Here is a 24,335-nt window from a genome sequence, read left to right on the forward strand (position 1 = left end):
ATCTCTGCTGAGTGCTATGTAAATGATAAGTGGGATTTCCAAGGCAAAATGCAGTCAATAATGCAAGGCAACCACATCAAATGCAGCATCTGCCTTTAAAAAAAATAATAAATCCATGATATCATTAAAAAACAATCAAAGTATAAGAAAAATAGTCACAGGTGCAGAATTTTGTAATACAATAACGTGCTAGTCAGAAGGAAATGAATAGCATATTTTATTATGAATTATTGAAATCGGCGCATAGCATCCTGAATGTTTACCCAAAATATCCCCATTTCTACTCTTGAATCTAAAAAAATTAATTATGTTCTATTGGACCAATTCATTCCTTACCAGATCCATTCATCAATAAGCAAGTGGTATTTTACAAATTGAGAAACATCTTGATATGTTGCAGGAGGGGAAAATGGAGGGGACTGGGGAGGATGGGTTAGTGTATTCATAATCCCCAGTTTTGGTGATGAGCCAAGCACCACTGACTGTCGGTGGTCCTTTGAGAGGCCCTCACTCTTTCTATCTAAAGAAATAAAGTAATAAGAATGAGTCACATCTATTCAGTGTGCTTTCCGTACAATGGTTCTAGAAGGGTATGGACATTCTTAAAGTTCTAATAGAGAAAATGAAGGACTAGGAGTGGAAGCTCCTAGAGGCCAAGGATTTGTTGTTTTTAACCTCTAGTCCCTAGTAGATAATAGGCACCTAAATATTTATAGAATTAAATTGCTTTGGATTAAGTGACTTGCCTACAATCATAGGTATTAGTAGGTAAGAGATTGAGACTACAATTTAGGTCTTCTGATGGATAAGATCTCTCCAGTGAATCTGATATCTAAAGCTACCAAATTTTGAGTTGTAAGTGGCTCCGAAAACTGACATAATTTCTGCAAGAATCCTTCTTTAGCCTTCCAAAGATTGTGTGGAGAAAGAGCCTGAAAAGAAAGATCTGAGCTAGAAAATAACTCAAAAAATTGTGGTTTGGAGATCTTTGGAATTGGGAACGAGGCCAAATCCTGCAATTGGGGAGGAGACATTTGGGAAGACCATAGGAAAGGCTGAAGGGAAATGATTCCAGTTAAAACAAGAGAAAGAGGAGAGGATCTTCTATGAAGAGGGAGGATTAAAAAGAAAGACCTGAGGAGGAAGAGAAAAAGGTGGAAGAGATGGGGAGGAGTCAAGGAAAAAAGCAGAGGGAGAAGAAAAAAACATTTGAATTGAAAGATGAAAAGATGGAAATGGGAAAGGTATTTAGAAAGCAAAGAAAATAAGAAAAGGTAAATAAAATAAAATGGTGAGAAAAATCTTGTTGTTTACTTGACAAACTGACAAGAGAAGATTAAAGAAGGGAAAGGGAGTTAGATTGGATTGTCAAATTACCAAGAAGCGCTAAAGAACCTGTCCAGGTGTTGTGAATAAGATATCAAGGAAGGGAGTCATCCACCCCATCACCACGTGGAAAGCCCAGGGCTGAGGAGCGCGTTTCCAGTAAGTAAGGAGAGTGGGTTAGGTTATTGTTGGGTTCTTTGGTCACTGTTGGGTCATGGGTGCGTGGGCCAGCTGGTCCCCTCTCAAAGGTGGAGAACATCTCTCAATGTGCCAGGTTATGGAGCTGAGAAGAGAAAAGAAAAGAGAAAACCTGGAAAAAAAGACTTCAAGGTAAAAAGAAGAGTGCTTTGGGGGAGCAAAGGCTTCCATTCCTGTGGCAAGAGATCGGCTTGTGAAGGCCAGAGCTGGGAGCAGTAAGGACCATGGAGCACTTCCTCCCCTTCCTGGAGAGGGCTCCGGAGATTCAGAGGAGGAGGAAGTGTTTGTCCTGTAAGGATAATGAATGGGTGGGGAAGGCTGGTGTGGTTTGGTAGGCACAGATAGCTTGCCATCTTCATCTTTGGTTAATGACTCAACAAGCATTTATTAACCTCCTACTATATGCTTGTTCTAGCTGGGGACACAAAAATCAAAATGAAAAATCTGAACCATCAAGAAGTTTATATTCTATCAGGAAGGAAACATGTCCCTAGAGAAATCTATATGGGAAATAGATCTAGATCTTTCTATCTGTATGTGTGATTATCTATATATGTATAGATATAGATATAGATATAGATATAGATATAGATATAGATACACATACACACACAGACAGGATGTAGTGGAGTGGATACAGTGCTAGGCTTAATATCAGGAAGATCCAAGTTCAAATCTGGCCTCCAATACTTACTGTGACTCTGGGCAAGTCACTTAACTCTGCTCAGTTTTCTCATTTTCTCAAAATGAGCTGAGGGAGGAAATGATTCCAGTATCTTTGCCACAAAAACCCCAAATGGGGTCAAGAGAGATAGACATGACTGGAATGACTCAACAACAAATAAAAGAAATACCAGAGAGTGTGTGGGGGGGAGAGCACCGGTATCTGGGTAGGGAGGATCTTCATGTAGAAGAAGGTGCTTGAGCCTTATGAACTTTTAAGGAAAGACTCTAAAAGGCAGAGATAAGGAAGGAGGGCATTCTCGGGGTGAGAGCCAACCTTTGCAAGGGTTCCTATTTGTCCTGGCAATAACTTGCTCTATATAGTTGTTTGCACGTGGCACCCCTCATTTGATAGATTATAAGCTCCTTGAGAACAGGAGCTGTCTTTTGCCTCTTTTTGTGTCCCCAGAATCTAGCACAGTGCCCAGGATATAGTAGGTGTTTAATAAATGTTGATTGATTGAATTGAGCAGTAAAAAGGCCACTTTGTACAGTGTTCGATGATTATAATATAAAATGAAATGTAATCGTATATTTCATGACATTATTATTATATTTAATAATATAAGACGGAATGGGAAAGATAGGTTTGGGACTGGATTGAGAAGGGATTTAAATGTCTCAGAGAGGAAGTGTGCATTTTTGTCCTGGGGAGAACCCTTGGAGTTGCCTCAATTTGGGAGAGGCAAGGTCCTGCATCAGACCTGTCATCACTTTAGCTGCTGTGGGGGAGAGGGGGATGGAATGAAGCAAAAAGAAGTGTGAAGCAGTTAGAAGGCCAGTTAGGAGACTGTCCCAGTCGTCTAGCTCAGGGGTGACTGAGGGCTGGATCTAAGTGGAGGCTCTGTGAGTAGAATAAAGCAATGGCATTCGAGATAAAGTGGCCTGGATTGAAAATGCAGCTTTTGACTCAAAGCAGAGAGGGACTTCTGGGGGTGAACCTTGAAAGAAAGTAGGAAGTGGGTTTGGAGAGAAAGGTGCTGGCTTCTTCTTTGGACACGTTGAACCAGAGTTGCTATTGGTCCACTGATTCGGAATATCCAGCAGATAGTTGGTTACAGGACATTAAAGCTTAGAGCAGAAGTGAAGGCTGATCTGGGAGCAAAGAGCTGAGAATGAGCCCATAAGTGAGACCAGCTCAAATCCAGAAAGATTTCCCCTTTGCTTTGACTTTGATAAATGACAGCTTCTTCCAACGTCATCCTCGGGATGACTGTTAGAGCTCGCCCTGGGCTAGTGGTCCCCCTGCAACAACCACCTTCCAGGTTTACCGAAGGCGTCTCATCATGAAGCTAATTGTGCAAACTGTCCAGTGCAGATCTCCAATCCTGGGGCCCCTGAGAGTGTCCATTCTGCTTAGCCACCAAGAGATAGTCATGGGTTCAGAAAGATTGTCTTAGCATCTCGATGGAGGCAGGAGACCCTGGCTAAAGGTAGCACCCTCTCTGGACTTGCACGTGTGGCTGGTTCCTCAGTGGGTCACAAACCACTGCTCCTCTGAAGGGTTTCAGGGACAACTTTGGGAGGAATATGGATTTTCTAGTGTTATCACTCACAAGCTTCCATTTGTTGCTTTTCAGTCACATTTAATTAACTTCTGCAGTGGATATTTCTTAAGCAGATATGGCAGTGATTGTTACAGAAATAATTCCTCCAAATCCTTGTACACCCCAGGCCTGTGGGAGAAGTCGCCTTAAATTCATAGTACAATGTGGTAATCCACATGACTAGGAAATCAATGTGTCAAAGGGGCAATTCAGACTGAGTTCCTGCAGGTTTTTTCCCTGCATGGGGTCCTCCTGAAGTTCCCCTTCAATATAGCTCTGTCAAAACAGCATATCTTTTTTCTTTTGGGATTTCATCCAAAGCCCTTTATGATCCTTTCAAATTGATTAGGTACTTTTTCATATTGAGTTTACTTTGAACTTACTGATTCAGTCTAGATGTCTGGGCCTTCTGTGATTATTTGGGGCAGGTATAATTCCTGACTCTTACATCTGGAAAATGGGCATAATAATATAGTAAACTTATAAACCCTCAGGAATGGAAAGGAATTCATTAATAAAATAATAATTTCTTTTGAAAAAAGGGCCAATAAAGATTTCAAAGATGATGTAGTTTCTGAATAGGGATCATGTCTCTAATATCACTTCCAAAGGATCATCTAATAATAGTTATTAATAAATTTTATTATTTATTATTATAATGATATATAATAATAATAAAATAACATTTATATGGTGACCACTATGTGGCAAATTCTAAGCTGAGCCTTTTATAATTCTTGTTTCATTTGAACCTCACGACACTCCTGGGTGGTAGGTGCTATTATTACTCCTATTTTACAGATGAGAAAGCTGAAACTTTTAGATAAATTATTTTTCAATCAGTTATTAAGTGTGAGAGTCATGGTTTGAATTCTTGACCCTATCGATAATGAGTCATCAAATTTGAGTTGCGTTATTTTGGACTCATGTTTGAGTGACACTTGGGGAGGAACAAGAGAGTACTGATCCCTTTGAGAATAATGAGTAAGAAAGAGGAGAGAAGAAAGACGTGCTATCCCAAAATCCTCAGGAAAGGTGGGATTGGAAGCAAGTTCCAATAGAACACTTAACTCTAGTTATTAAGTTCAAATTGAAACCAAGTTTCCAACAGGAACCTTCCCTTTAGCTGCTGTCCAGATCTACGTTGGCCCAATAATGCACTTGGCTAGATCCAAGTTTCCTTTACTTTCCTTTGAATTAGGAAAGGGATGATGGAAGGAAGATCAGGGGACACCAATGATCTGTTAGAGAAAGGAAATCCAAAAAGTGCTGTCCCCACTTGAATTTCCTTCCATTTTATTGAGTGTTTTGTGGTCACGGTCTTTTTTGGTCATCAGAGCTGCTGGGCTTATCCCAAGTGCTGGGGATGGTGACCATTTCACTTCTGCCAGTCACTTGCTGTCGGAAGCCAGCTCCCTGAGCCTTTCTAGCCAATTATAGACTGGTCCTGAGCCATCCTTCTACCTCACCGAGGATGCCCCAGACCTTGGACTCAGCAAGGGAATCAGGACCCTGCAGCCAATGCCTTATCACACCTGAAATCCTTATTACTGTTTTTGTTCCTGGTAGAGGAGGTTGTCAAAGGCCCTCCTCCCAAATTGAGCTCCCATGACTTTCAATGACAAACCTGCCCATTTGAGACCCTAGAACAGTTACCCCTGGACCAACAAACCCACTTGGACCATGTACCTTGAATAAACATGAAGTATATTTCATCAGCTTTTTATATTTTTGACTTTATCAGAAGCAAAGCTTTTTTAAAGTTTCTTTATGTTCAACCATATTGAATCCATCATTTCTGGATTTATTTTTTGTTCCATGTTTCAGAAATGTGCCTTTGTTCACTTCAAACAATGTGCACGAAAATGGACCCAAAGAATTCAGGTAACCAAGCCGAATTGGGCCCATGATTTATTCCAAGGAATTAAATCCAACCCTGCACCAGCCTTAATTTCCACAATCCTGCCATAAAGCTGGAAAACTCACTTACACACATTCTGCATTTTAATTATACTTTCTGAGGATATAAGGCTATTACGTATTAAGAAACTGTAAAAATAAATAGATTTTTCCATACCCAGTGAAAGATGCAGGGCTTAATGGGCATTATAATTAGAGATGGGGAAATCAATTTGTGTATATTTTTAAAGGCAGCAAAAGCCTCAGTTGAACCAAGGCACTAACCTTTTCTGGCTTAAGTCATTACAAAAATCATTTAAATGCCTTTGCAATTCTGAGTTTTGGCTTTGAGCTAAAAGTCTAGGTCAGAAAACTGGTTTTCCTTCCTCCACACTTCTCTTCCTCCTCCCCACTGATCCCCAGGACATCCACACTGAAGCTAAATAACAAGAGGTCCTGGTGATCTTTTAGAGACAGATTTCTTTACCCCTTTCAGCCCGTCCTAGCAGGCTGGCGGGCTTCTGATGAGCACTTGGTCTTCTAAGGAACTAATCAACCTTTTAAAGTTGGCAGACTACTCACAGGAGGTTAAGAACACTGGCCTCCTCTCCCTGACGAGACTCGTGAGGAGACATCTGAAAAGGTTTCGGGCTGTTTGATGTTGGATTCCTCACGAAATCATAAGGCTGAGCTCTGACTGGACAAATCTGTGAAACCCCAAGTGGGCTGAGAGGACGGCATTGGGCCATGGAGGATAGGGAGGTTTTGATGGGGTCTTTGAGGAGCCAGCACGGCATCCAAGTAAGATGTGAAGGCATTTTTCAATTTACCAGGACCACTCAATGGGGTATTCTTTGGCTAGAACTTTTCATCTCCCATCAGTTTGTCCCGGACACATTGTTTCCTCATTTGTCAAATGAACTCCCTCTTTCCCTCCACTCCTTGGCTTCTTTTAAGGGTCATCTCAAGCCCCCTTTCCTACAAAAGACCTTCCATGATCTCCCTCCCCAAACCCAGAAATTCTTACATCTTTTCCATCTATCTATAGTATCTGTACCTCTCTGCGTGTAAAGTTGCCCCTTCAAATAGAATGTAAGCTCCTCGAGAGCAGACACAATTTCATTTTTGTCTGTGTCTCCAGCACCTCTCATTTATGATAAATGCCTACCCATTGATTAATTATCTACATAGAGGTAAGCTCCAGGGACTGTTTTTAATCTTGTAACAATAATGAGATTTCCCATCACTTTTTTAAGTTTCTAAGTTTAAAAACAATTTGCATCTTTCATCTCATTGTATCTCACAACAGCCCTGTGAAGTAGGTACTTTGATCATCCCCATTAAACTTATGGGGAAGTTTAGGCTGAAAAGATGATATGACTGGGATCTCCTACTGGAGAAACGCCTCAGACATAGGTGTTCCTGGCCTTCAGTCCCTCACACTAACCACTGTGCAACACTTTCCTGATGTGGATACCTCGCCCCAGTCGCCTTAACATGGGACCAGGCCCACAGTAGGTGTTTAATGAAACTTTGGTGGTGAAGGAGCAGACAGAAGGTGTCTTTGATCCTGTCCTGCCTCTCTTGGGGTCTTGTATCTTGTCCTCCTTATCCCTAATGCTAATCTTCAGGGAGACAGTGTCCATCAGCCAACATGAACTCCTCCCCCAATATCTCATCATAATGAGGATACAGAGACAAAAGCTCATCCTTACCCTCAAGAAGCTTAGATTCTGCTGGGGTGAGATATTGATACACAGCTAAGGAAATCTCAATGTTTCAATCAATATATATTATATAGATAATCAATATATCCATAATGAAATATCCTATTGACGCAGCATAAATTGGGGAGGTGAGCTACATGTGCAACAAATGCTACTTCTTTATACATACACATATATTTATATTTCTCTACAGATGATTTTGATGGGGTCAGGAGAGAAGGCACTAATGGAGGAAATCAATATTTGAAATGGGGCAGGGATTATAAGAAGTAATAAATAAATAAATAATTTAGGTGGTGAATAAGTAAATAAATAAAGGAAGGAAGGAAGGGGATGGCAGTTTATTCAAAGACCCAGACTTGGATGACACAAAGTGTGACTAACACTTTAGATGATAAAAGTCAGAGTTCATCAAGATCTCAGCAAGCAGGAATTCTGGACCAAAATGAATGAGATAAAATTTGAAAGGGGGAAAAGTAGTTTAAAGCCTGGGTGGAAAAAATGAATTTTACAAGGTGGGGGAAGGAGATAACAAGTATTTCTTAAGCTCCTGTTGTTAGGTGCTTTCCATCTCTATGAGATGGAGGAGGTAAAGCTAGACAGAGAGGCATTTGAATTATAAACTAGATGGGAATCCACTGGAGAATTTGGCCAGAAATCTAATGAAGTCTTGAATTGCCCTGAATGGTAAAGTGCCCAGGATAAGAGGTCCTTCTGAACTCCCCCTAATCATAACAACTTTGTACTGTTGAACACAGCCCTGTATTATGCATATAGTCACATAATGGCACATTTTGGGAAGGATGCTGATAAGCTGTCAAGTATACAGATGAAAGAATTGGAACGGTGAAAGGTCTCAGATTCATAGTGTAGAAGAAATGGTTATACAAAATGCAGCTCCAACAAAACAATAAATATATACTCCAAATGCCTTAGCATCCAAATTCATAAAGGAAATTGATCTGAGTTTCAAGAAGACAGACAATAATGTAATAGTGACAGGAGACTTCAATATTCATCGATCAGTTTTGGATAAATCTAACAAAGACAAACAAAAGGAAAAATGTGAAACCAAGCAAATTTATAAATAAACTAGGATTTTAAAAACTTACAGTATTTTCTAAATGAGACAGCAAATTATTATATACATTACCCCACCTGAAAAACTTTTTAAATATTTTATTTTACCACATTTTATGTAAAAAGTCTTCAACATTCGTTTCTTAAAATGTTGAGTTCAAAACTCTTTTTCCCTCCTTCCCAATCCCCCTCATTGAGAAAATAAGCAATTTGACAAATTAACATAATACTGTGCAATCATGCAAAACATATCTCTATATTAGGTACATTGTGAAAGAAAATGTAGAACCAAAAAAACCCCAAGAATATTCAAGTAAAAAATATGCTTGAATCTATACTCGGGCTCCCTCAGTTCTTTCTCTGGAGATGGATGGCATTTTTCATCATAAATCCTTAGGAGTTGTCTTAGATCATGGTATTGCTCAGAATCGCAAAGTCATTCATAGCTGATCATTGTACAAATTGCTATTACTCTGTATACTCTTCTCCTGGTTCTGCTAACTTTGCACCAGTTCATATTAGTTTTTCCAGGTAATTCTGAAAGCATCATTTCTTACGGCACAAGAACATTCCATCACAATCATATTTCATAACTTGTTCAGCCATTTCCCAATTGATGGACATCCCTTCAATTTCCAATTCCTTGCCACTAATAAAGAGCTGTGATAAATATTTTTTGGTACATAGGGGTCTTTTTCCTTTAAAAAAATCTCTTTTGGATACATCCCTGGTAGTATCAATGGGTCACAGTTTTATAACCCTTTGGATATAGTTCTTTTTTCTTATTTGGCTTTTTATGCCTTTTACCAATTGGCCTATCATTTTTAAGGCATTATTTTCTTCATTGTTTTTTGTGCCTCCTTTACCAAGAGTTTGATGATATTCTTGCATCAGTGCCATTTGTTTTTCCATTTTTCCTCTACTTCTGTTTTGATTTTTAAAATTCTTTTTTGAGCTCTTTCAGGACTTGAGACCAATTCACATTTTTCTTTCAGACTTTGGATGCAGCATTTTTTATTTTGTTGTTTTCGTTTAAGTTTATGTTTTGATCTCCCCTGTCCCTTCCCACTGAAGCTTTCTATGGTCAGGATCTTTTTGTTGTTGTTTTCTCCTTTTCCCAGACTATTTCCTGGTATTATTAAAATTTTGGTTCTACTTATAGGGTAAAAGGCATACTGTCCTAAGCTTCAGATTGTTTTTGTGCATTTCTTTTTAGAGATAATTCTGGGGAGTCTATAAGCTTTCAGATCTTCCAACTTGATACGATGTAAGGAGAGAGATATTTACTATTCTCCTGGCATGTACTTTGTTCTTTGAGCAACCACAAATCGTGCTTTTCTGCCCTGGAACTGTGCCCTTTGTTCTAGCTTAAATATGGATAATTTTTTAACATTGACCCATGCAAAACCTTGTGTTCCAAATTTCCCCGCTTCCCTCACCTCCTTCCCTAGATGGCAAGGAATCCAATATATGTATACATATTTATATGATTAACATGCTGCAAAGAAAAATCAGGTCAAAAAGGAAAAAATGAGAAAGAAAAAAATTCAAGCAAACAACAAAAAGAATGAAAATGCGATGTTGGGATCCGCACTGAGTCCCCACAGTCCTCTCCCTCGGTACAGATGGCTCTCTCCATCACTAGATCATTGGAACTGGTCTGAATGATCTCACTATTGAAAAGAGCCATGACCATCAGAAGTGATCATTATATAATGTTGCTGTTGCCGTGAATATTGATCTCCTGGTTCTGCTCATTTCACTTGTATCAGTTCATGTCAGTCTCTCCAGGCCTCTCTGAAATCATCCTGCTGATTGTCTTTTACAGAACAATAATATTCCATAGTATTCATATGCTATGACTTATTCAACCATTCCCCAATTGATGGGCAACACTTTTTCCAGTTTCTTGCCACTATAAAAAGGGTTGCCACAAACATTTTTGCACATGTGGGTCCCTTTTCCTCCTTTATGATCTCTTTGGGATGCAGGCCCAGTAAAAATCAGTGCTGGGTCAAAGGGTGTGCACAGTTTGAAAGCCCTTTGGGCAGTTCCAAATTGCTCTCTGGAATAGTTGGATCCATTTACAACTCCACCAACAATGTACTATACTCCTTCTAACCAGTTGTCTGACCCCCTCACCACCTGTGGGATGAGAGCTCTGGAAGTAGCCATTGACCACCACTAATTTGGTCATCCCCAAAAGTTGTTGCTAGTTTGCTGGGGAAAAGCCTGTGCTGGTGCAGCTTGAGTTGCTCCACTCTCTCTTTGGTATGGTAGAGCTTTTCTGCTGACCTAAGTTGCTGGATTGGAAAATTGCTTTATCCTATCCTTTTGTGGGTTCTGCTACTCAAGAAGTTGTTTTAAGGCATTATTTAAAGTTATTTGGAAGGGAATTTGGAAGAGCTCAAGTGAGTTCCTGCCTTTTCTCCACAATTTTGGCTCCATCCTCACAACATGAAACTTTTACAAAAATGAACCATATCACTAGGTCAAAGATATTATAAACAGATAGAAATAAATAGAAATAGCTTATGCAACCTTTACAGATTCTAATGCAATAAAAATAGAAACTGATTCAGAAAATACAAATAAAAGATACTGACTGAAATGAAGACTTAAGAATGAAATCTTAATGAGTGACCTACTCATGTGAACAAATCACTGAAATAATAACTATTTGTAACAAAATTATAATTATGAAACAATATACCGAAATTTCTGGAATGCAGATAAGGCAGCCTTTGGGGGAGAATCATATTCTTAAAATTGTGCATTAAAAATAAAAAAAGAAAAATTCAATGAAATTAATATCAAAAATTAGAAAATCAACAAAAAATTAAAATAAGCACAAAAGAGACAATAAAATAAGAAGGGAAAGAAAAGGAAAAATCATCATAAAATGATGAATAAAACCAAAAATTAGTTCTTTGAAATGACTAGCAAAATGTATAAATTCTTAGCTAATCTCATTAAAAGCAAGAAGCAGAAAAATCAAAACAATAAAATAACCAGCAAGGCCAAATCACAGCAAAAGCAGAGTAAAAAAGAATAATCACATCACATATGCAGCTATAGGCTAAGAAAACTGAAAACAGCAAAGAAATCTAAGAATGTCTTCAAAAATATTAAATAGCCAAGCTATCAGAAGACTCATTACAGTTCTTAAATAATATGTTCTCAGGAAGGGAAATGGATCTAGTTATAAAAGAATTACCAAGAAAAAAATTCCTAGACTTTATAGATTCACAGGAGAATTCTATCAGACTTTTAAAGAAGTTAGTTCCCATACTTCTTGAATTATTCTCAAAAATTAAGAAAGTAAAAGCCTACCATATTAATTTCATGGGACAAATATAGTCCTAATAACTAAATGAGGGAAAAATAAAACACAAGAATCAAACTACAGGCAAAACCATTAATAAACATTGACACAAAAATTAAATATTATACCATTTAAAAGATTACAATGATTTACCTCATCATGATTTAATCATCACTATGATTAAAAAATATCTATACCAGGGATGCAAGAATTATTTAGTGTTAGGAAAACAGTCAATATGAATTAATATACTAAAAATCCAAGCATCCCAAATTACATGATCACTTTAATAGATGTGGGACCCTACAAAATAAAAGCTTAGAGGGACCTTTTTTAATATCATTAAAAAATCATCTATCTAAAACTGAAGGCAAGCATTATATACAATAAGGATACTAGAACCTTTTCCAGCAAACATAGAAGTGAAGCAAGATTACCCAGTCTTCCCACTATTATTTGCTATAATTCTGGAAATGCTAGCAATAAGACAAGATAAAGGAATTAAAGGAATAAGACAAGAGACAAAATATCCCTGTTTGCTGATAATATGATGGTTTGCTTGGAAACTCCAGGAAATCAGCAGAGATACTAATTTAAACATTGAAATTTTTAGCAAACTTGAAGGTTACAAAATAAATATTCAGGAGAAGAGAGAAGTTTATGACCAAAGAAGAACTAGGGAACATTATGAAAGGCAAAATGGGCAGTTTTGATTACGTTAAATTAAAAAGGGTTTGCACAAACAAAACCAACAGAAATAAAATTAAAAGGGAAGTACAAAACTGGGGAAAAAACATTACAGATAAAGGTCTCATGTCTAAAATATATAAAGAATTGTATCAAGTTTCTAAGAATACAAGTCATCTGTCAATAAAAAGCCATAATTTAAAAAAATAAAAACCAAATACAAGTCATTTCCCTATTGATAAATGGTTAAAGGATATGAACAGATGATTTTCAGTCATCTGAAATTAAAGCCAGCTATAGTCATATGACAAAAAAAGTTCTAAATCACTATTGATTAAAGAAATGCAAATTAAAACAACTTTGAAATACTACTAACTCATACCTCTCACATTGGCTAAGATGACAAGAAAAGATAATGACAAATGTTGGAGAGGATGTAGGAAAATTGGGACACTAATGCATTGTTAGTGAAGTTGTAAATGATCCAATCATTCTGGAGAGGAATTTGGAACCATGTCTCAAGGGCTATAAAACTGTACATACCCTTTGACCCAGCAGTGCCATTACTGGGTCTATATCCCAAAGAAATCCTTTGGGAAAAGGATCCACATGTGCAAAAATGTTTGTAGCAGCTCTTTATGTGGTAATAAAGAATTGTTAATGAATAGATGCCCATCAATTGGGGAATGGCTGAATAAGCTGTGATATATATATATATATATGATATATAAAGGTAATGGAATATTATTGTTCTCTAAAAAATGATGAACAAGTTGATTTTAGAGTGTCCTAGAAATATGTACATGAACTGATGCTGAGCGAAACAAGCAGAGCCAGGAATATATTGTACATAATAAGAGCAAGACTGTGTAATGATCAACTATGAAAGGCTTGGTTCTTCTCCGTAGTTCAATGATCCAAAGCAATCTCAGTAGACTTTGGACAGAAAATGCTGTCTGCATTCAGAAAAAAGATCTAAGGAGAGTGAAATCAACACATGCTATGTTCACTTCTTTTTTCTGTTTTTTTTTTCTCTCTCCCATGGTTTTTTCCTTTTGTTCTGATTTTGTATCCCAATATGATTCATAAAGCAATATGTATTAAAAATAAATTAAATTTAAATTTTTAAAATTTCTTTTTTTTATTAAAGCTTTTTTATTTTTCAAAACATATGCATGGATAATTCTGCAACATTAACCCTTGCAAAACCTTGTATTCCCATTTCCCTCCCCCTCTTCTCCTACTCCCTCCCTACATGGCAAGTAGTCAAGATACAATTATCTTGCTGCACAAGAAAAATCAAATCAAACCAGGAAAAAGTGAGAAAAAATAAAATGCAAGCAAGCAACAAGAAAAAAGAGTGAAAATGCTATGTTGAGAACCACACTCAGTCCCCACAGGCCTCTCTCTGGGCACAGATGGCTCTCTTCTTCACAAGATCATTGGAATTGCTCCGAGTCATCTCATTATTGAGGAGAGCCATGTCCATAAAATTGATCATTGTATAATCTTCTTGTTGCAGTGTACAATGATTTCCTGGTTCTTCTCATTTCACCTAGCACAAGTTCATGAAAGTCTCTCCAGGCCTTTCTGAAATCATCCTGCTGGTCATTTTTTTTTTTGGCTATAGCAATTAGGGTTAAGTGACTTGCCCAGGGTCACACAACTGGGAAGTGTTAAGTTTCTGAGGCCAGATTTGAATTCAGGTACTCCTGACTTCAGGGCTGGTGCTCCATCCACTGTGCCACCTAGATGCCCTTGCTGGTCATTTCTTACATAACAATAATATTCCATAATATTCATATACCATAATTTATTTAGCCATTCTCCAACTGAATAATAAATTAATAAAAATAGTCAAAAGTCAACATAATCTTAACAAAACACAAAAAGCAATGATGGAAGGAGAACTTTTATTTCAAATAACTAAATGCACAAAATTTCTAGGGATCAATATCCCAAAGCCTGCAAAAGGCAATATTGATTCAATTGTAAATTTTCCTGTTAACTTATCTATCTTCAAAGTCTTTGAGATTTCTTCTTTCTGAAATTTTAGATATGATACTTTCAGTCCTTCCTTTTTATTTTGAGATGAAGATGGAGAGAGGTAAGGCATGAGATGGAGCAGGTATGGCTAGGTAGAAAGTCATTTGAACTGCTAGCTTAATGCGACTCTACATAAGAATCTGGTGATCACAAAGTCTTATTTTCCTTATCACTCACTTCTGATTCTTTCCTGATTGTGATTTTTGGTGGGCTGGATACCAAAACACTTCCTCCTATACTGGACAATTCATGGTTCATGAGCCTAGATCTTCACCTGACTTTTGGGTAATAAGAATCGTCTCCAGCTGGATCTTTTGCTCTTCTCTTGGCTTGGTAGAGTGCTGGACAGAATGCCCTCATGTACAATGTCCCGTTCCTGTGACCTGTACCACTCCCTCTGTTCCTTAGTTCTTTGGTCTATTACCAGGAGTTGAGAGCTTGTTTTTTCTGGCACTTGTAGTGAATACTTTCCCTGAAATAATGTAGGTTCTTATGGGTTTTGACCCCCCCCCCCAGTAGGATTTTATTCCTGAAAGGCTATGGCCACTGTGACTATTAAAGCTTGAGAAAAGTTCCATAGCATAGAGCTGGTCTTATATGGGTCTAGGAAAGAAGAGAAAAGGAGAAACAAGAGTGCAGGTTTTGAGGTAAGCTGCATTGTGTCTTTGGGTTTGCTAGTGCAGCCTCTCTGTAGGTAGCATAGGAGATTGGAAAGAAGTGTCAAGTAAACGCAGGGTTAGTTAACACCAGATCCTGGTTTTTCATCTTCTTTTGAATTTTGGGCATCCTAAACCATAGGAAAAGCTGATTCTTTAATCTTTGGCTCATGATTTCTTTTCTGAATGTTTTAGAAGTCATTGGAATTAGAGAAATCGTCTAGTCTTCCAACTTGTTGCTCACACCCAGAATAGCACAGTCTTTGTTATGATTAAGTTTGTATAAGTTGGAGAAAGGTAAATTGAGATTCCCACCTCTTTTATTGTCTATTTTCTCCCATAAGTCATTTAAATTTTCCCTCAAGAATTTGGATGTTATGCCATTTCGTTGTATATATATTTAACTTTGACATTAATTCATTGTCTGTGGTACCTTTTAGTAAAACATAGTTTCCCCTATTATTTCTTTTAATTAGGTTTTTTCCTCCATTTACTTTGTCTGAGATCATGATTGCTATCCCTGCTTCTTTAAATTTTCCTGAAGTAGCCTTCTTCTCCAATTCCTTATTTTAACTCTGTCTTTTTCAAGTGTGTTTCTTGTAAACAACATTGTTATATTCTGCCATCTTCTTCCATTTTATAGGAGAGTTCTTCCCATTCATGGTAACAATTATAGTCAATTAACTTTAGATTTCTCTTAATCTTATTCTCTTCTATTCTCTTTTTATCCTGTCTCCTCCTCAAGGCTGTCTTTCTTTTGACTATTGCCTACTTTTATCTATCCTTTCTCTTAGTCCCTTTCTTTCTTTCTTCCATGTTAATGTGGTTTTATTGTTTCTTGTTTTATGAAGTCATTAGTTTCTACTTGACTAATTTTAATTTTTAAGGACTTAAGTTACTTAGTTTCTTTGATATTTTTGGTACCTCTTTTATCAATGGTTAATTCTTTTTTCATAATTTTCTCACATAGTTTACACCCACCCCCAATTTTCTTCTATCTGCTCTCATTTGCTCTCATTTTTAGAATCTTTTTTGCTCTTTTTAAAAAATATCTTTCTTTAGCTCCTCTAGGAATTCTTGTGTTCAATTTGCATTTTTAATAGATTTTTTTCAAGTTATTGTCTTCTTAGTTTTATCTTGAGCTTCTTTGTCACCATATAACTTTTTTTGTTAAGGTTCTCTTATTGTTTGCTCATTTTTTCTAGCCTATTTCTTGACTTTGGACTTTATGTTAGAGTTGAGCTCTGTTCACTTTTGGAGGAAGGAAGGATTGCTTGAACTTTTGCTGCTTTTCACAGCTCAGTCCGGAGATCTGTAATTTTTTCAGTGCTATCAATGTGATGTGATCCATCAAGAGCTTTGTTTGCTTCCTTCCTAATCTATGCTCTGCTCCTTATGCAAGTGCAGTCCCTTACTCCACCATGTTGACTCTTTTCCCCCTTGGAAATAGTCCAGTTTGGCAGAAAGGTAAGATGCTTGGAGGCAATATGTGTTACAAAGCCAGAAAAGTCAGTAGTGTTAGACTGTGGACTAGATTAAATGGTGACATAAGAAACTTAAACTTTATCTTATAGACTGGGAGCCAATGAAAATTTCTAAGCAGAGGAATTCTTGAGAAAGATTCCTCAGGTTTTAAGAAAAAAAATGTAAGTGAAGAGTGGTAAGACAATGAATGAGGTGGGGAGAAATGATTTGGGAAGCCATCAGAGTGATACAGGCAGGAAGCAATTTGCAGAGCTACAACCGTGGCCATGTGAATGGCTGGAGGGGAAAGAGTAGAAAGAGAATTGGAGGTAGGGGGAAGAGACCACTGAATTTGATGGCCATGTGAAGTTGTTAATAATAGAAAAGACTAAAAGATGATTATTTTGACATTTCAATCCTTATTATCTAAGAGCATCAACATAGAAAGGAGTGGAGGAATAGGGCAGAGCTGAGGGAATGATGATTTCAGTTTGGATGTCGATTTTGTTGACATAAATTATAAACTCCAAATCATCAATTCCCACCAACAACCTGACTTCCTCATATCTCCCCTAGATTTTGAAAGAAAAAGAGAGCTGTCCAGCAAGACTTCATAGGATGCTAGACTATGTGGACAGAAGGATTTTGAAAAAAGTTTCTTCCTTCTTCCTGGAGGGCTTGTGGGGAAAAAAAAATCACTCTTTTATAAGTGCTTAATTATCAAACTCTGAAAAGAATACAGTCTGATGAAGGACAGTTCATTAACTTGAGCGTGTTGCCAAGGAAAAGATTTTGTTGGTCTTTCTTCTCCTGAGACCTCATTTTGTGTGGGCAGCAGACTGGGTGTACCCCATGGCAGGGATTAATGTCATCCTCGAGGAGGGTGTGAATTCCAGGCATGACATACTTTTGACAGTTCCCAAGACCTTTTTCAGACGTGAGATGGGTTGGAAGTCAAGGACTTGAAGAGACACTTTTGTTAAGTGACAAAACTCAAAGGGATGTCAGCTGCAAAAAGCAGGTTGGTCCTGCCACTGAGCTCTCATCATCTGCCTCCTAACTAGCCAGAAAAGGTCATCCCAAGACCAATTACTCACTTTAAGATGGGAGCCAGTGACATTTTTATTCCTATAAAAGAGTCATCCGAGGAAGGGCTGGCAGTAAGTGTGAGGATTTGGCCATAGAGAGCCGTGGGCTGGCTCGGATTTCTGCAGGTAAAACATGGCCAGGTAAGAGGACTATGCTCTTGCACAGACAAGGGGTGGGTGACTGCCACTGGACAATGCTGGCTGGTGGCGACTCATTGGATGTTTTTCCCTTTGCAGCTCATTGAGACTGAATCTTCTTCTGGTCCTCTGGATTTCGTCCATGCAGATGCTGTGCTGCAACCCGACTCCTTCCTCCACGGTAGGGCTCCTTTCTCTTCTGCTTCTCCTTCTCCTTTTCATACTGGGGAAATTGTCATTTAGGAAATGGATACAGCCAAAATACCATGAGGACCTGGCTGTAAAGCGGCTATGTTTTACTCAGTAGATTCAGGAAGTATTTTCAAAGTCTGTTTGGCCTGTGTAGACAATATCTCAGAAATGCTCACTTTAGCATCCAGAGCTACTCATATTCCTCCATCTTTATCCAAATAGATCCACTCACAAAGTCAAACATTTATTTTTATTGAAATTTCAATCTTGCTCTTTCTGTCTGTCTTGTGTTCTGTGTCTCTGTTTCTTTTGTCTTGCTGTCTGTGTCTTTCATCCTCTCCCTCTTTTTCTCTGTCATTACTCTCCTTCCCCCCACTTTTCTCCCTCCTTCCCACTCTCTGTGTCTCTGCTTCTCTCTTTGTCCCTAGCTCTCTGTCTCTGTGTCTCTCAGTCTGAACATGTGACTCCATTTGTGAAGGAAAACTCCCCAGTAATTCAGATCAACAGCTCAAAAAGAGTTTCCTGGGAGGTTAAAACACTTTCCCATGGCCATTCAGCCAGTTTGTGCCGTTCGCAGGACTTGAACCCAGATCTTCCAGATTTCATGCTCGGTTAGCCACGCTGCCCTCTCTGTAACTCTATAATTCCCTCATGTTTGGTTATGAGGGCTCCTTTAGGTGAAAATGAATGCTTCTGGCTTTACTTCTTCACACATCATCCTACTTTTCAAGTCAGAGAATTTTCCCAATCATCTCCCCTCCAATAAGTAGCGTGTGATAGAAGAGCCAAGAAGAATCTAGCTTCTTTGGCAGCTGACTCCTGGGATCTTGATTGGGGGATTCCCTGATCTACCCAGAGATGATCTGGAGTGACATCACCTAAAACTCCACATTTTGGCCTTTCTCCCCTTCAGAGCATTCCCTGCAGTCAGGCTATAGAGGGATTCCGTTCCAGAGCTGGGAAGTTAAGCCATCAAACTAGTGCTCAGATATTTGCTTTATCACTTTAAGGGGGCAGTATCAAGTGTATTCTGGGGAAGGTGAGTACCGATGGTGGGACTCCAAGCCATCTGGTCCCCACTTTCAAAATAGATGAAGTTCTAAGCTATGTCAGTCTCTATAGTCAAGGCCATCTAAGTTTGCGTCTGGCAGTCTTGGCTGCATAGTGGGCATGTGGCCAAGACTCATGGGTCACTTTCCCATATGGGTGCTCCCTGGGACCACTTGGTCCAAATTCTGGAATATTCTGCTTCTTGATGGGCAGCCTCTTTACCCAGCCTCATTTAATGCACTCACCAAAGGAGGGTTAAAAATAATATCTTGGCTAACCTTAATCTGAATTATTCCCCAAACTATGCATAGTGGGAGGTCCAGAAGTCCACGGGAGCCAAGTGTCTCCTTTACTCTCCATTTCAATGCTTCCCTGACACAGCTTAAAAAGAAATGTGGGGTCCTCTCCCTCTCCCTCTCCCTCTCCCTCTCCCTCTCCCTCTCCCTCTCCCTCTCCCTCTCCCTCTCCTTCTCCTTCTCCCTCTCCCTTTCGTGTATCTTCTGTAAAATGAGTCTTGAATCCTCCGTGGGGGCTGGTTTTCATGGCTTCCAGCTTTGATGCTTTTGTACTGCCCGGGCTCTGCTTGGGCAAGGTGCTTTCTCGAGCATCTTTGCTCAGAGTGCTCTACTCAATGATCATTTTTTCAGCCTAATTATCCTCTTCCGAATCTACTTTGGTGCATTGCACACACTCTGAAACTATAGAGGAGAGAAAGCCTAATGAGTGTGGTGGCTCAGGACATATACTGCTCCTTTCCTAATAGAAAAAAGCTAATATTTTTCTACAGCAGAGGGAGATTTCCCCAAAGAGGTGACACCATCCTGACCTTCAGTCCCCCTACTGGACAATTAGACTTAAACCTTAAGAAAGGAAGATAGTATAACAAAGAAAAACTATTATATAAAAAGTTGGTGAATCGACCCTGATAATATTTTTAAATAACATAGGTCAGAGAGTCAATTAAAAAAATTCGGTTACTTGTTTTTTAATCTTTGCAGAAGTGGGGACAGTGAGTGTAGAATATTGAATGGACTAGCAGACTATTGATGCATCAGCTAGCTTTGCCAAAATGATTTTTCTTTTCTTTTTAATTTTTTTAATTTTAATTTTTTCTCTTTTTAATTTTAATTTTTTTGCTTACTAAGGAGCAATATATTCAGATATAAGGTAATATAAAACAAAGGATGTTGGTAATAATTTATCTTGAAAAAACCCCATCCTTATGGTATGAAAGTAGCCTTGAATTCTCAGAGTCTATAGCAATAACAAGTAAGACCTTATTAGTTGTAAAAATTTGGAAAGGTTTTAAATCTGGGATGACCAGAGCCTATTGATCTGTTGAGAGAAGACAAGTCATTTTGTGGTGTAGCAGGAAATGTTCTGGCTGGGTCAGAAGACTTAGGTTCCAATCCTCCTTCTGTCACTTACTAACTGGGGAACTTTGGGCAGCTCAATTAATTTCTCTGATCCTCAGTTTCTCCCTCTCCAAGTGAGGAATAGTTGGTATAGAGGATGATTAAAGTCCTTTCCAAATCTAAATTGATGTATCTGAACTGGATCAGTCACAGGAAGAGTGGCTCCTTCCTAGGTGTTAACTTTGGGAGTCGAGATGATTATCTAGTTGATATACTTTTGAGTGATATAAGAAAAGAGAATCATTATACTGAGAAAATCTAAGATCTTTTGAAGGATTGAAAATCTTCAAAGCTATGTTATTTTTAGTGTCATTGAAACGATGTAATTATGTCTTAATCATGCTGGTCACTGTAAATGCAAATAGCAGTTGGAAAAACAGCACAGGAATATAACAATATTAATCTGTATATACATAGGGAACTTGCATTTCAATAAAACTGCTGATTTAAAAGGCAGTCAGTTTTGTTGATTATATCAAATGGAGTAATTTCAAGTGTTGGAAATGTTTGCTTTTTATGATGAAACAAACTTTCAACTCTAACTCTTGCTTTTTTGGGGGGGGGAGGTGGTGGAAAAATGCCTTAAAGCAATAATTCCTTTTTTTTATTTGAATTGCCAGCTGTCTGAAAAATCTGATTACTTTCTCATCCTGCTGAATAGCTGCTTAGCTGCAGTGGACAGGAGTGAAGAGCTGGCTTTTCTAAAGCCATTTTTCGTGAAGAATGTCATGAAAAGGTCCTTTCGCAACGGAGTTGGAACGGGAATTAAAAAAACTTCCTTTCGAAGAGCAAAATCGTGAATCAATGCAAAAAAGGCTCAACTACTTAAACAACAAATTTCGAAAGGGCACAATGAATGTGCTAAAAAGAATCACTTTGATTTCAATAATTAAGAATAATGAAAACACTCCCCCCCTTATGCTCCCCCTTACCCCACAACAATATTAACTGCATACCCATTTACCACAGTAGTGTTCCCAAATTTTGTGGATTTGTAAGGATGACAGAGAGTAGAGTCACTGTTGCATTAATTCCAAGAGTATGGATTGGTGAATTAATTAGATTGTATCCCATTGATCTAAATTGGGACATGTACTTTGAACGCATATAATAAAGAGTGACGTAATATCCTGCTGAATACCCAAGAGTCATTGGCTCCGGAAGACCATATGTGAAGACCTAATTGCTTTTTAATACAGTTTTTTTTCTGAATGATTTAGCTGAGACTGAATCCCTAGATATGCATCATCTCATTTTTAAGAGTGTCTTGGGAAATCAAAGAAAGTCGAACTTGAAGGATAGGTATGTTTTCTTTGGTTAATCAATTAATGCCAGGAACAGACATCACAAGGGATGCCCCAATTTGATTCCTGCTTTCCCCTTGCACTTGTGATTATGCCAGAACAACAGATGATCATTTGACTGTATAGAAATCTATTTGTTACTTTATCACAAGATGGAAGAGCAAGGGAAGGGGGGAGGTGGGGCAGGACTTGCTAAAGCAGCAACCAAAATTAGGCAATGTTTGTTTATTTGTCATCATTGGTGTGGCTGTTTTGTGGACTCTGTCTAGAGAATCATGGGAAATCAGGCCTCATTTAAGAAACATCTGGGCTCCTTGGCAACCCTGGATCTAGATCTCCTCTATTTTATACCATTTTTAAAAAGCTATTGGTTAAATGTATAATGAATTAAAGACTAGGATATAAGCAAATAAATGTGTGGTTAATTCTGAGGAAGAGCAAAATGCTTCTTTCAAAATGTGAAATAGAAAAGCAACATACTGAACAAGCTGGAGAATTAACTGCTGTCTCAGTCTCATATTACAAAACATTAAGTCCTTGGCCCCCAAATAAGCATCCCCCCTCCCGCCACATAACCCAAGAAACTGCTTAAGCAACCCTTCTTTTTCAGAGTAGAAACCTTAGATATATAGGATTGTATAGACATGATCTGTGGCTCAAAATTTAGGACTCATGGGATCTAAACTGGGGAACCGATCTCAGAGGAGTCAGCATTCCTTTTGACTCATGGGCCCCCCCACCAGAATTTACCCTGAGAATTTGGTAAGCATATGAATTCAAAGATCCTAGCTCCTGTCCAAACACTTTAGGTTATAAGTGCTTCGTAAGTAGATGATAGCCTCTTCTTTTGCCTCGCAAAAAAACTGCTATCAGGATCCCATAAACAGATATGGAAAACACATAAAGCATTTACAGTAGCCCATAACTTTCCCTAAAATGATAGCAAAACTTGTGATTACCATTAGAATAATGGCCTGGGATTCTGGTTAAAATCCTACTCCCACAGAGATCTCTCCTCAGCTTGTAATGACATCCTATGACTTCCCCCAAGAGGACAAATTCATTTTTTTCTGCTCTGTATTGTTCTAATTACTCATATATAGATGAGTTTTCATATATAGTAATATATATTATTCATCTATTATTAGTACTCATATATAATAATAATATAGCTCTCCCCATCTCGAGGATAATCCTTTACTGCTCTCCACCTATAAAGGCTATGTGGGTATTGTCTGGTTAAGGGGTTAAGGGGAATTTTTCTTTCTCCAAAAAATCAGCCTTTTGAATTCTTCAATTTGAAGTTGTTCTCAAAGTTAACCAATGGGGACATTGTTCAGGAAATCTGCCTCTTCTGTTAAAGGTTAGATTTTGCTGCCTCTAGGAACCTTTGCTCCTCTACACTACAAGAGGCAGAGATTCGGGAACATTGTCCACAAACTCCCTTCTTGGAATATATGGGCAAGAACACGTCTGCTTTATTTGTGTGCCTCTGCATGAACTCTTGATACTTCATCACTGACCTGACTACTGCCATCTCTCAGGGTTAGAAAGCCCACTTCCAGTTCTCTATTCTCTGCCATGTCTTCAGAAAGGAAAACAAAGTCAGGACGTTAGGAATTTGAGGTCTAAGCTTTCTCCTCCCAACCCCTCAAGGGACTTGGGCAAGCAAATGCTATTTACTATGTAGCTCAACTGAAGACAGTAGCCGTCATTGTACAGAAGGATGTGGGGCATCCTTCCACACTGTACGACTAGAGGAAAGATGTAAGGGGGAAATAAAATATGGGAAAATAGCACCAAGAGTAGTCTGTCAGATCTTTTATAGCGGCAGAAAGGAGTAGCTCCTCATACAAAAGTATATTTTTTCCTAAGAATTCTATGTAATCAAATCATTTCATGAATATTAGAAACCACTCAGGAGCTGTCCTTTGCACTCTTACCAAGGAGCTAATGAACAAATCAGCTCACTATGGCATAATATTTCTTGAGTCCTACACAATTAAATCTCCATAAACACACTGAGTTAATTGGGAAATTCTTTTGATCAACCCCTTACATAAAGAGTCATCTAATTCTGTGCTAGAAACTCTAAGAATATTTAAAGCACTGAAGATTTCATAGGATTATGTTGTCTTGGAGCTGAAAAGGACCTCAGAAAATCCGTCATCCATACAATGCACCTAAAAAGTGCCTTTGCCTGAGTATTTCCAATGAAAGGAGAACCTGACCCCTTTGGGGATTCTGATTCCACTTTGGGATAACTGTAATTTTTAGAGGTTTTTTTCCCTTACATCCAACCCAAATTTACTTTCCATCTATTGCTCTGAGTCTCGTCTTGTAGGACTGCTTTATCAAGTAGGACAAAACTAAACCATTGTGCATATGTTGGTCTTTCAAGTCCTTGAAGACAGGCTCTTCTTAACTCTTTTCCAGAATAACCATTCCCTGTTCCTGTTGCTAATCTTAA

General features: G+C 38.3%; 1 protein-coding gene across 1 annotated transcript; it reads left to right on the forward strand.

Moving 5' to 3' along the window:
* Window positions 1-1,504: 1,504 nt before the first annotated feature.
* NPS (neuropeptide S) lies at window positions 1,505-22,361 on the forward strand. The gene is made up of 3 exons (XM_074285277.1): window positions 1,505-1,656; window positions 18,004-18,085; window positions 21,182-22,361. The coding sequence occupies exons 1-3, from the start codon at window positions 1,541-1,543 to the stop codon at window positions 21,359-21,361; spliced, it is 378 nt and encodes a 125-aa protein (XP_074141378.1). The 5' UTR covers window positions 1,505-1,540; the 3' UTR covers window positions 21,362-22,361.
* The last annotated feature ends 1,974 nt before the right edge of the window (window positions 22,362-24,335 follow it).

Source organism: Sminthopsis crassicaudata, chromosome 2 (assembly GCF_048593235.1).
Source record: "Sminthopsis crassicaudata isolate SCR6 chromosome 2, ASM4859323v1, whole genome shotgun sequence".
In the NCBI taxonomy this organism is placed as follows: Eukaryota; Metazoa; Chordata; class Mammalia; order Dasyuromorphia; family Dasyuridae; genus Sminthopsis; species Sminthopsis crassicaudata.